Below are 12,809 nucleotides of genomic sequence, written 5' to 3'. Positions count from 1 at the left end.
AATTACAGACAGCAGCTACAGACAACAGGTAAAGGATGAAACAAGACAATATTGTACCAATGTGTCAAAATCCTACAAGAAGACACAGACTCAGTATTTTGGAGAGACTTTGACTCCATGTCTCTCGATTTTTATTCATCCCCATGTAGCTGCATAAAACTAAAAGAGTACTTTAAATAATTTGCATTTATATGGCACAGATAGTAAAAAATAACCTGTCCCAACTGGCATTAAAATTTAAAATATAGAAACTTAATCCCCAGTGTTTTGCTAGCAGCTCTAATTCAAGACATACCTGACTTATAATTCAAACAAAGTAAAAAGGGACAATGGAAAGTGTTAGTATTAATGACATCTGTATAAGAGCTAACATTCAGGCCAAGGGCCAAATTATCCACTCTGACTCGCTAAAGCAAATTTAGAGTTTCTCAAAAAGTAGCATTTGAATTTTAGTTCTAAGCAATAAAATAATCCCAAGTAAAATATCCCAATAGCTACTGATTTGTAATTCTATACCACATATATATTCAAAAGAAACCTTGTTCTGCTGATTGCTTCATTCAGACTTCCAGAGTATCACACAGGTTTAACATCCTACTGCAGAAGTTCAAAATACTAAAAAATGTCTGCTACACCACTGCATTTCAGAAGTCATTAAAATACAAGAACCCCAGGGCTACGATAATGAAACCAGTTTTATTTGCCACATGACTAAAGTAAGCCAATATGATCAAGTTACTCAGCCCACCACTGCAGTTGTTCAAGTACTTTATGGCCATTGCTAGCTCAGAAAGAGGTGACTGGATTGTAATGAATGCCAGGTAACCTCTGAAGTGACTTTTTGCTCTTGGCAGCATTTTTAGCATTAGCGTCTTTACTCACCTGCTATGCCAGCTACTCACAAAGGTGCTAAAATTATTTTAAAAAACTGCTAAGAGAAAAAAAAAACACTTGAGAAGTCAAATACCCAGTATGTGCAGCAGGCTGATTGTGTACCAGCCTTGTTATCAAGCTGCTGGAAAGGAGTTTTTTAAAAGATTATCGTGTTATCATCGCTACAGCACATCTACCTTCTAAGGTAGTCGGTACTGCTGGCTTTCTGTTCACCTGGATACACTGATCCTATGTGAGACTTTGGAATACCTGTATTTAGTGGCACATTTTCATACAGTGTGATGTAAGGAATTTAAAGTGCCCCAAGTATATTAGGGAAAGCAGATGTTCAACAACATACATAAAATACACGGAGAGGCATTTTAGCCACGTTCATTAGGTGTCCCTTCATTTAGTGCTAAAAGCCCAGCCGTTGGAGAAATATGCAGTGATTTCCATGCTACAACAATGTAAGCACTGGTTTAAAAGAATAATAAAACTTCTGTGGTAATTAATGGGCTTTAATGTTAATATGTAAATACCCACATAAGAAATATGTATAACCCCAATGGCTTCTGATACAAGTTAGTTTGATACAGAAGAGCAGCTTGGCAGTTATTTACTTACTGTTCTCTATGGTTGGATCATATGAATCAACAAACTGTCCTTCCACAAACTGAATCGTCAGTGAAGATTTTCCTGTAAAGCAAATGAAAGAAAAATCTGTAATGAAACAAAGTCTTCAGGTTATTATCACTTCAGTGCTTACTAGCGGATACACCAATTTTCTATCTAGCCAATATGAGCTCTGTGTGGTTCATTTAAACTATCTATACATGACAACTGACCTATTTTTAATTTAAGCGCCTATTTCTAGTAACTGGGTCTCCTGAACATATAAAAAGCAGTGCAAAAGCTACTCGGCATGTGTTCTGCTTTTGTTTTAACAGGGCATAATTTAAATGACTCCTCCAGTTTAAAACAAATCTAAAAGCAGCAGCACACAATCCTCATAGAACTAAATTTAACAAACTGCTATACTTGGAACGTTTTTCTGTCAAGAAGCAAGTAAAATTCAAAATAATTTTCAGTAATCACAGAGAAAACTTGGATAGCATTAGCCAAATTTGGTTTTACTTGGAGACTGGACATATTTCCCATGACAAAAGGATGATCTCAAAATTCCTGAGACCAATATACTCTCCTATTAATCCTCCTACTGCCACACCACAACAGGCCAGTGGATGCTGTATTTTAAGCAGTGACTGAGGGGGCATAATTGGTTTTTTTTTTTTAAAGCAATTTAACTGCTACTTTACCAGACAATGTTCCCCATTCCAGTTAAAGAGTAATGCAAAGCACTGAACTTAGTAGCAGATTGAAAAAATGAAAACTCATTTAGTCTTGAAAGATTTTACAAGATGGTGAATCACATACATTGACCATAAAAAGCACCTGTAAAGCTCTGCAACTGAAGACTTCTCAAAGCATTACTGAAGCATTAACACAATTTCCATTACAGCACATCTTCTACATTTGGGAATCTCCTAGATCCTATTACATTACGTTTACTGGACAAATACACTCTTACAAAGATTGCCAAGTGCATTAGCTGCTTTTGGAAACAAGCATATTCTTCATGCTCCTTTATACCCTTTTCATCATCAAGAAGCACAAACAAAATACAACCCCAAGTCAAAATTTTGACTCAAGACCATCCAACTCAGTTGAAACCTCTCAATGACCTCTTAAGTAACCAACGTTGTGGTAGAAATAACAACTATCATTGTTTTCAAGAATAAAATGCTTTGGGTAAAAATTGCCCACTTCCAGTACACAGGAAAAGTTTTTTCCTAAGCATTCCTTCAGGAGATGTTAAAAAAACAGTCTTCCATTTCATTCTCTGCCATGCTTAGCCCTTTGCTGTCTCCCATCAATCATGGCAGTTTATTCAAGGAACAATGCTAAAAAAAATTCCAGACAAACACCACAAAAATCAACCATCACCAAGATTTTATTGAGTTGCTTTTTCTAAAATCAAATTCTTAAGATACAATTTTCCAGTCTTATCTAACACCACAACTGAGGGTGTCATGCTCATGTGCATGACTTGACAGAGGACATTTCACTTTACACCATTGCTCCAGCAAGGCACACACATACACATCACCCAAATCATCCTAATAAGGTCAGATTAAGGATTGAAACTGTGCATCTCAGCAACTTTCTGAAACTGTGTATTTTGGACACCCTTTCAAAAGTGAGTGAACTTTCAAGCTATTTCTTCTTTAGCTATAAACTTATGAAGTTGATACCCAGAGTTCATACTCCCAGATTCTTTGCCAATACCACCACATTAAGCACTCCTTTTAAAAAAAAAGGCTAACTACTCCCATATTAGGCTGATAGATCTTCAGGATAAGAGAGATAAGTTCAGTAAAGATCATCACTGAACTCTTTTCCTCCTAAGAAGGATCTTGAACTAACTGAAAGACTTGACTGCTGCCGTCTGTCTGTGCGAAGCCTAGAAACGGAATAGCAGAAAGAAGTCGGAGCCAACAGAAAATGCTGCATTTCACACCCAGCTGTATTAATTACTGCTTTCCTCCTAACAGTGAAAAAGGAGGAAACAGACAAAACCAGTGTTCCAACACTCTCCTCCTAAATTCCTCCAAGCTTTATAACAAGCCTTCCAGCAATGATGTGTTCATGATCACAAGAGGAAGCTTGCTCTCTTCCATGAGCCACAGGGAAGCTCTCCAGCCCGGGATTCAGCACCTACCCCCTCGGGGTAACTGCAGGCAACTGTATCCCACTAAACCAAGGCTTCCACAGTCATGAGAAATGGAAACCCTGAGTCATTAACACCCTGCCACAGTGTCGAAGCCCATGAGCAAGCAGCAGGCAGAACCACGTAAACAACAGCTTGGCTTGAACTTTGTCCCACAGGTTTTATTCCAGGCCTTTGACCTATGCTCATGGACAGAGCGGAAAATCAAGTTGACAATTTAGCTCCTATCTGCTCTTGCCCCAGAATGATCAGACAAGGCTTTCAGCAAGGATTGCAACACAAACACAATGTCCGTGAGGCCAAGGGAGCACACACAACCGCACCTGCCCTGCCGGTGTGCCAACTCCATCTCAGAGCACAGCAGGGAAGACACAGCTGTCTGGATGCACAGGCACCACGGGCACACTGCAGCCTCAACAGCATGAGAGTCTGACACCAGCAGCAAAGGCTTGATTAGCTGATTACTCAAGGGTGCACACCTCAAAGAGGCTCAGCTCTAATGTGCCCTCGTTTGGAACACAGCCACACGTTTTTGCAGTTTGCTAAGCTTCTCCTTTGTAGCATCCTCCATGCTGGTACATTTGACATATCCACTGTATTCGAGTGTTAGGAAAACAAACATCCACTGAGACCAAAAGGAGAAGTGACACGAGCAGAAGCAAGGCTGGAAGCTGGGTGCAGAGCCTTGCTACAGTAACTCAAAGCACCAGATACTCTCCATGGCAGAGTTGTAAGCAAAATCCTCCACGTTTATTGACTCTCCCTCTCCCTGAAGGAATGGGGCAGAAGGCTGTGAGAAATGGGTTTCATGGGTGTTTAGAATACAAGTCCCAGGTGGCTGAAAACTCAATTCAAGTTGTCCACAAGTAACCAAAGTGTATTTGCATACACAATTCATTATTTATGGTATTATGTGAGAGTGGCAAAGAAAAGAGTTTTCCGCTGTCAAAACAGAAAAGGAGCAGATTTTCAGACAGAAAGCCAGTTCAAAAACTAAAGCTGTCATGTTTCTGTTCGTACACTAGACCACTTACACCATAAAGCAGAACATCCCATAAACACTGACTAGCGCAATCATAGCACATCAGTTTCAAATGCCATTGCAATTGTCAAGGCAAAACAATTGCCAAATTGTGTTTTACTTGTCCTTTTACTACTTGGACAAGAGCTGTGGTATTTATAATCTAGACTTAAAATTCAAGCTTTACAACACCAGGCAGTTTACCAAGCAGATGAGTAACTGAGCCTGGGTGGGCTCGGGGACAGCTGGCCTCCCCAAAGAGGTCATGCCCCTCTTCTGAGCACCACCACCTGCCTGCTGTCCCCACCCCACCCCGTTCTCCTCGCAACAGGCAGGGGGAAAGCCCAGATTAAACTCTCATCGGCAGCCCACTTCCGCCCAAACCCAGGAGACAAAAATGATGCAACCGGGCAGCAAGCAAGTCAAACAACAGCTCCACAAGCAGGGCATTGTGCAAGCGGGGATGCACAGCTGCCCTCGGACGTGGCACGGCCACGCTGACAGCCACGGGCAGCACAGCACAGCTTATCTCAACAGGAAGGGTTTCTCAATCCTTGAAACTGCCCACACAAGCCATCAGTAAACAGTTTGTCCTGCTTAAGAACAACAACTACTGAAGAGCTGCAATTCTGTTGGCAGCGTAGACGCAGAGCTCCTCTAACCTATCTTTTGCTATTAAAATGCCTGATTATGTAGTTTGCATAATCAAACATTTAACAGCTGGCAGCATCTCATCTACTCCTACCACAAGCCTAGCACCTTACCTAAGCTAGTCTCTAGACTAACTTAGTAACTAGACTTACCTAGTCTCAGACTCTCCTTAGGTCTACCAGTCTTGCCCACAGAGCAAACTACTTTAGGCTTTGTCACAAAAAGCATTCAACAAATTTCATAATGAAATGTTGTCAGTCATGTCAATTTAGGTAAGTCTGGCTGCACACTCAACTTACTACATTGCACAGAGATTAAGTTTTCATACCAAAAGATGCACTTGACTTAACCTGCATGTTGGGACCTTGATCTTCTTTGATTCACAATACCAAGACGCAAAAAATAGAGACAGTGGCATTTCCATAGTGCAGATAATCTATTCATCCTCAGAGCACAGAGCGGGACTGAACAACTTCCTGGAGCCGATGGGGGTTAATTGGGCAGCAAAGAGGATTACAGCATCCCTCTTCGACGAAGATCTTCTCACAAGATCGAACACTATCTCAGAACCCATCACTAGCTCATCATTCATCTCAGGCCACATCATTAGCAACTTTCTATGGTTAATTAAGATACCCCCCCCCAGGTACTAATTATGGCTGTGTAGTTGCTGTTTTGCTGATCATTGCTTTGTAGTTTGGTGAATTAGTTTAATGACTATAAAAATGATACATCTGGGTCAATAAAGAATTCTGTTTCTAAATCTCTGGAGACAGCAATACAATGAGTAGTTTTGTTTCACTCAGATGCAACATAATTCTACTATTAGACTTTTAATTGTGAGGAATTATATAAACATCTACTTTGAGCTGTAGTTTTATATGTTTTTGTAGCGATTTCCTCGTGATGTCAGCATTACAGTAAGAGGACTAAAAAATTATTTTCTGTTGCTTAGAGAAAGAACTCTTCCCTCAATCCCTGCAAAGAGCTCAATTCCTGCACTTGCTCATGACATTCGTGCTTGATTTGCAACACAGAGTGGTGGCACTCCTCTCTCAACATGCTCTCTGAGCTTTCTGGAGGACAGGCTAAAGGTTACAATCCTGTAAGAGTGAAAGTCAGAGGACCTCAATGACACTTCTTTTGGTAATGTGATAAGGAGCCTCAAACATTGCAGAACCCTTTATGACAAACCAAAGAGTAGATCAGCTTTTCAGGACAACACAAACTCTTTTTTAACATCTTTGGCACTCTGTCTCATTGCTACAGCTTCTCCTGATCTATTTTTTTATTAGCATACAAGGAAATATGTTTGACAGCCTAAGGCAAGGTTTTGTAGCAAGAACTATTTCTGCTGTAAAAGAGGAGCTTCACATGATGGTCTGTAACACCCAAGAGCACAAGCCAGCTGGGAGATGCTTGTTTCCCTTCCTTCTGCATTGCCCAATCTTCTTGAGGTTTATCAAAGGTATTCCTCTGCAAGCCAGAAGAAATCTGAGAGCAGTCATTTAGAAAGAAAGCCACATGGCTTCCTTTATTTTTTTCAGATTTCAAAGCAATCAGTCAAACTCACAAGAGTACTTGCAGGCCCTTGCTAGGTCGGCAGCAGTGAGCCTTCTGAACACAAGCCAAGAGTCTTAATGCTATCTAGATCATATTTTCAATCATATTTTCTGTAAGGAAAGCAAGAAGAGAGCGTGTGCCTTATTCCCTGATATTTAGCAGCAGGCTTGCTCCCTCCTACAGCAGTGCTCATTCCTCAACGGTCCCTTACACTTTGTTGCAATGTATTACATGTCCAAGCAAGTATGTAGGGAAAAATTCCATTGCTTTCCTGCAACAGCTTATACTACCAAGCAGTCCATTTTGTCTCCAATAAAGTCAGTAACCACAGCAAAGGACTGTCAAAAGAAATCTTTCAGCTATTTTAGCACACAGTCCAGTTACCTCTGCTTGTTACCCTTGATGGCAGAAAAGCGGAGGGCTGCAGGTTTCCTGCTATTTCCCTTTTAATAAGTTACATGAATTTTAATTCCATGTGTTTACTGTCAGTTGTCAAATACGGGAAAAGCTGTTAAAAAGCTTAAAAAAAAAAAAACCAGAAAACCTCTGTGGCATACACCTCACCTGACCATGGAATGCATGCATATCTGGCTGCATCCAGGATCCTCTAAATAGGTCAGGGGAACTGCATCCTGGTGCTCCCTAACTGCAAAGGAAATTCAGACATTCATACCCCAGACAGTCAACCTGTACTTTCTCAGATAAATACCATCCTCTGTATTCCCTTCAGACTTCCTGCAGAAACTGTGCATCCCTACACCACCTTCCCACAGCATAAGGCCTAAAATATTTCAGGTAGCAGCAGATATTCAATGGCATCGGTAGGTGGGTGGTGAGCAACTGAGTTGTGCATCACTTGTATATTCTTTTACCATTACTGTAATTTACCTTTCCTTTTCTGTACTATTAAAGTGTCTTTATCCCAATTCCATTTTACCTTTTTTCCCCAATTCTGTCCCCCACCAGTGAGTGAATGGCTGCATGGTGTTCAGCTGACCACTGGGTTAAACCTTAACAACTTCTAAAAGGAAGCTTATTAAGCTTAAAGATCAGATCCTAACATTTCAGTTTATGACACACTTAGAGGCAAAGAGCCTGAAATTTGTACTGACTTCCTCTCCCCAACGGGGCAAAATTCAACTTCTGCTGCTGGGTAGAATCCAAGTCCTTTCTCCCTATACACACACTTAGGTGTTTGAATAAACTTGACCTTTTCTTGAAACATCAGGTAGGTACAACATCAAATGAAATGTCTTTGAAAGATCCTTTTAGGAACTGCCATTGTTTCATCATTAAATCCATTTTAAATGCTATGTCATCAGAAATAACACATCTCTCTTGCTTTAATGCATTCCATGCATTCCCCTTTCCCATCTTCAAGGTTTTAGTTTCCACACAAGGGATCAAACTCCCCACTGCCGGTCAGTTTCTTGGGGCTAAAGGTTGCTGGGATGTACAACTTAAATTGCCTTTCTTTCTTGAAGTGGATCATTCCAGCTGCAGTCACCAGCACCATTCTCCACCCTCTGCACAGATACTGCCTGATAAACTTCCCAGTTCCATTAGAAAACAGGATGAACTCTTCCCTCTGCAAGTCTCACCAGTAAAAGAGAACCCTTACCAAGATGAAAGACCTCAGTTCCACTGACATGCAGGTCTTCCCTAAAAAGGACCTTTAGGACTGGAGCCATAGGATTCATGGTTGCCAACACTGTGGCCACCATACATCAATCACTGCTTACAGCAACCACCAAGCAGAGGGCAAAGGCTCTGAAAATGTCAGCAAACCTTTCCTGGCATCATTTAAGAACAAGTCTAGGAACACGACCCTGAGCATATTGTAACACCAAGTAATACCAAAAGCACCTGAAATGGGTGAGGAATAGACCATCTTGGCAGTACTATTGAAATGCATATGACCAGAGGGCCCCAGGATCTTCTTGGAATTGCAGGAACAATAGTAAGAGATGTATTTCTCTTTTCCTTGCTGTAGGATGACAGAAGGCAAGTACCTGACAAAATCCCGACAAGACAATAATGATAATACTCCCTCTCTTTGTAACATCATCCAAGCAAATAATGTGATGTACATTCTGTAACTACTGCTAAGAAGTTTCAGCCTTACTCTGAAGGGAGGTCCACAGAGCTCTCCACCAACTGTGGGCAAAAGCTGGAAGACACAACTTATTTGTGCCAACAAGGACAGGCTACTTTTACAACATATTATAAAAATACACAAATCAAACTGCATAATAACCACTAGAAGATCTTGGCAACAACAGACAGCTCCACCCTGCAGCAGTATCTATCTCTGAGGTGGTCAGCCAATGTTTCAGGCTCTTCGTGTCACCACTGATGGTCCCAGGTCCGATGAACCCAATGCCAGCAACGCATGTGGCCAGCAAACCCTGACACTCATGGGACAGCTGCTACCAGCACACAACATCAGCACACAGCACTATTCACCTGCTATTCCTACACTGGGGAAGTCCCCACGGCTGCACGAAGCATCAGGCACTGCAGTACCAACCCTGACAACACCAAAAGCTCTTAACACAGAAGAGGAAAGCTGATTTCAGGGATACTGACAAAGATTTGTGTTGACTCCTTCCTCCGGCAGAGCAGGACATGGTCAGCTCCATCACATCTCTGTCCACAAATCCACTAGTAAACACTAAAGACAGTTTTGATTAATATTCACATTGTTGAGCCTTGACCACTTCTCCTGCATAAGCCCAGTGGATCTATACACAACCATGCCAACATAAAAACCAGGGTGTGCCTGAACTGCTCCTTCCTCTACACAACTCTCTCCTCATCACCAGGTTCCAATCAGCTTTTGTTGTTACCGTTGTCTCTTCTCCATTTCAACTCTAGATCTTCTCTGAATTAACTGCATAGGCACCACCTTCCATGTTACTTCTGCTTACCATGTGAAGCTCCTTCCCTCTATTTATCAGGGTCGAAGAAAGCCACAATCTGTTAAATGCCATCCTCACAGCCTTGCACTTTACCCAGCTGGAGTTAGTCATCAACCCCTCCCTGCCAATGCTGGCTGCAAGCCTCCTGCATTTACACACTTACCCATCTACCCAGGAGTAGCTGCTGAATACAGAGGACAATCTGTCAACAGTAAGGAAGGTTTAAAGTAATAATATACCAAAATCTCTGCATGACACACATGGGTAAAACAGCAGGACAAAAACAAGACTCCGGGGTAAGAATAACACCATGCAGAATACCAGGAGAATCATTAGAGCCCCCAACCTTGGGAAACATTAAGGGAATTTAAGCCAAAGATCTGCCAGATATGACATGACATAGTTGATTTTGCCACAGGGCAGAGAAGATAGAACAGGTAACCCTTGTTTGCTACATCATACTATCAAGTTCTTGCCTGCCATGACAGCCAGCTGGCTTTCTTACCTTCCTAACCAGCATGTATCCATCTGCTGGCTCACAAGGTACTTCAAATGAACAGGTTTTGGATAAGAATCATACTTTCCTATCTTCAGTTTTCATCTTATATAGCAAAAAAGGTCACAATACAAAACTCTGACCTTTGCAGGGAAGAAGAAAAACACAGAACAAATCAAAAAAAAGCCCACTACTGCATCTCACTCCCACCTTCCCCCAACCACCTGACAGTATCCCAGGGGGATAAATGAGGATGACACCTGCAACTTGACATGAAATTATTTTTCCATTTTTTCTCAATCAAGCATCTTCCAGCCAGTCCAGGTCCAGCACCTGAGGAAGCCCTTGCAAATAGAAGCTGGATTCTTCACTTCCCAGTGCTCCACTAGCACAACCACACAGCCTGGACAAGCAGCTGAGTATTGAACTACATTCTAAGACAACCTAAAGTCAGATCAGGCTTCAGCAGACACAGTAGAACATTGTATTTGTCTGCTGCACACTGCACATCAACCCATCAGTTCTGCAAGTTTCACGTTAGCTCCTCCTCTGTCCTATCACCACACTTGGGGATAAAAGTGTGATAAAAATGTGCAGTTGAGGACAGAGAAGCAGAAAAAAGGTTTAGGTGCCTAAGACTCCTATACACTCTGCATAAGGAACAAGATTTTGAAACATTCAGACAACTTATTCTTCCTACCTTCACTATTCAGAAAAAGTTGAATTACCTTCCAACTGAACCATTTTTTTTACACTTAAGTTTAGCAACCTCAAAAGGTTTATGAAGAGTTTTGATGTTTTTTCTCAACATACAAAGGTCAAAACAGCACAACCAACACCTTCTTTTAGAATTTTTCACCAGGGTCAAACCGTACAAAAGAAGCAAACAGCATTTCCAAGAAAGCAATGGAGAACAAGGTACTTCAGCACACTAAGAAACATGGTGCTTGTTTATATGCACATTTCAAAGCAGAAACTTCCAGTTCTAATTAAAAAATGCTAATTTTGAAACAGATTTCAGAAGACCAAAATTTGTTATTGATGGAATAACAAGCCTTGAAGCAAAATACACTTTACTGCATTAATGTCAAGTGCTTGATTGTTTTGACAGTTTGTGGGACAGATTTAATGGAGTTTTCCTACATATTGCATCCCAGCTCTTTTGCATACAGCAAGAGTACCTTTAAAGGAGGTCATACATATTGAATGAAGTTTTGGCAATACAATCTGACAAGTTGTTGAAGCTAGACAGATGTATCCCACTAACTCTGGAGACAATGTTGTCAAGAGACACGTTCATATCCTAATTTTGTATTACACTTGCACATGTTTACATCCACACACTGAGGACCACTTATATATTCCCTCTTTTTCCAAATTAAAATTAATTTAACTCCATACCCCACAGAACACAAATAACTAGGTTTGGCACACATGATGTTCTGGTTCCTGTAATCTAAAATACCCAAGAACACTGACAACCATCCCAGAAATACAGACTCCTCAATCTTTGAGATTTTAGTGTTATACTAAAAAAAAAGTTGAAAGAAAAATTCACTGTTTAAAGCATAATCTATCAGGGAACTGTGATTTCAGCAGCTGATATCTACGTAACACAGAAAGACCACAACTTTTCTGAACTAATCTTCCAAGTGTTACACAGGGTCTTTCATTCCTTAAAAGCCCTTCAGAAATCATGCACTTAGTCTTATGCCTCATAACCTTTGGCCATTACCCACAAACTCCTGATGATTCCATCCAAAACAAACTGCTGTACATTTCCTCCTTGTGTTCTAGCCTCAAGTTCTCTAATTCACATAAGAATCCCATGAGAAATTCCAGTGGGCTTCCCTTTTGCAGGAGCCCCCAAGGCTCAAGCCGCTCTTTTGCTTGTCCTAACTTCATCTTGTGGAACACTGTGCTTGATAATCCAAAATCTGCATTTTCAGAACCCGTGTCATCCGTTAGCACAACTGCCTCATTCGCCACTGTCTCATCCAGCATCCTTCATTCAGCTATTCTTAAAATGTACATGCCCAGCAACCAAAGTGTGTATGGTAAACTGAGGAAGAACCAGAGCCTCTCAACAATTCAGTAGCTGTGATTCATCTCTGCGCTCCAAGTGTCGCTAAACACAACCAAAGGAGTCAACCAAGTTGAGGAGTCAACCAGTATTTGCAAGAAACAGATACTTTGTAGGGTATCCTACCAAAGACAGAAGACCACGGTGAAAGGCAACACAGTTTAGATTGTTTCCACTGGCTTTCCAAGTACGAAGACAATCAGTGACCCTGAATGCCTTTCACGTCGTTGGACAGGTTGTAGCAAAGTGGGGGTCAGTCATTTCTCCCAAATAACAAGCAATAGAACAAGAGAAAACAGTTGCACCAAGAGAAGTTTAGATTTAGATAGATGGTAGGAAAAATTTCTTCACAGAAAGTGTTATCAAACATTGGAACAGGCTGTCCAGGGAAGCAGTTGAGTCGCCACCCC

General features: G+C 41.2%; 1 protein-coding gene across 1 annotated transcript in view; it reads right to left on the bottom strand.

Moving 5' to 3' along the window:
• RHEB (Ras homolog, mTORC1 binding) overlaps positions 1 to 12,320 on the bottom strand; it is a 31,150-nt gene extending 18,830 nt beyond the window's left edge. Inside the window, exons 1-2 of the mRNA XM_042042808.1 lie at positions 12,094 to 12,320; positions 1,501 to 1,613 (exon numbers count right to left, since the gene is read on the bottom strand). Of these exons, the coding sequence (XP_041898742.1) occupies positions 1,501 to 1,613; positions 12,094 to 12,320 (340 nt within the window). The remainder of the gene's footprint in view (positions 1 to 1,500; positions 1,614 to 12,093) is intronic.
• Between the last annotated feature and the right edge of the window lie 489 nt (positions 12,321 to 12,809).

The sequence above is a fragment of the Corvus kubaryi genome, unplaced genomic scaffold (genome assembly GCF_017639235.1).
Source record: "Corvus kubaryi isolate FWS band 111438036 unplaced genomic scaffold, C.kubaryi_AGA036_p1.0 37398, whole genome shotgun sequence".
Taxonomy (NCBI): domain Eukaryota; kingdom Metazoa; phylum Chordata; class Aves; order Passeriformes; family Corvidae; genus Corvus; species Corvus kubaryi.
Note: the sequence above shows the minus strand (reverse complement) of the source record. Positions and strands in the feature narration are given on the sequence as shown.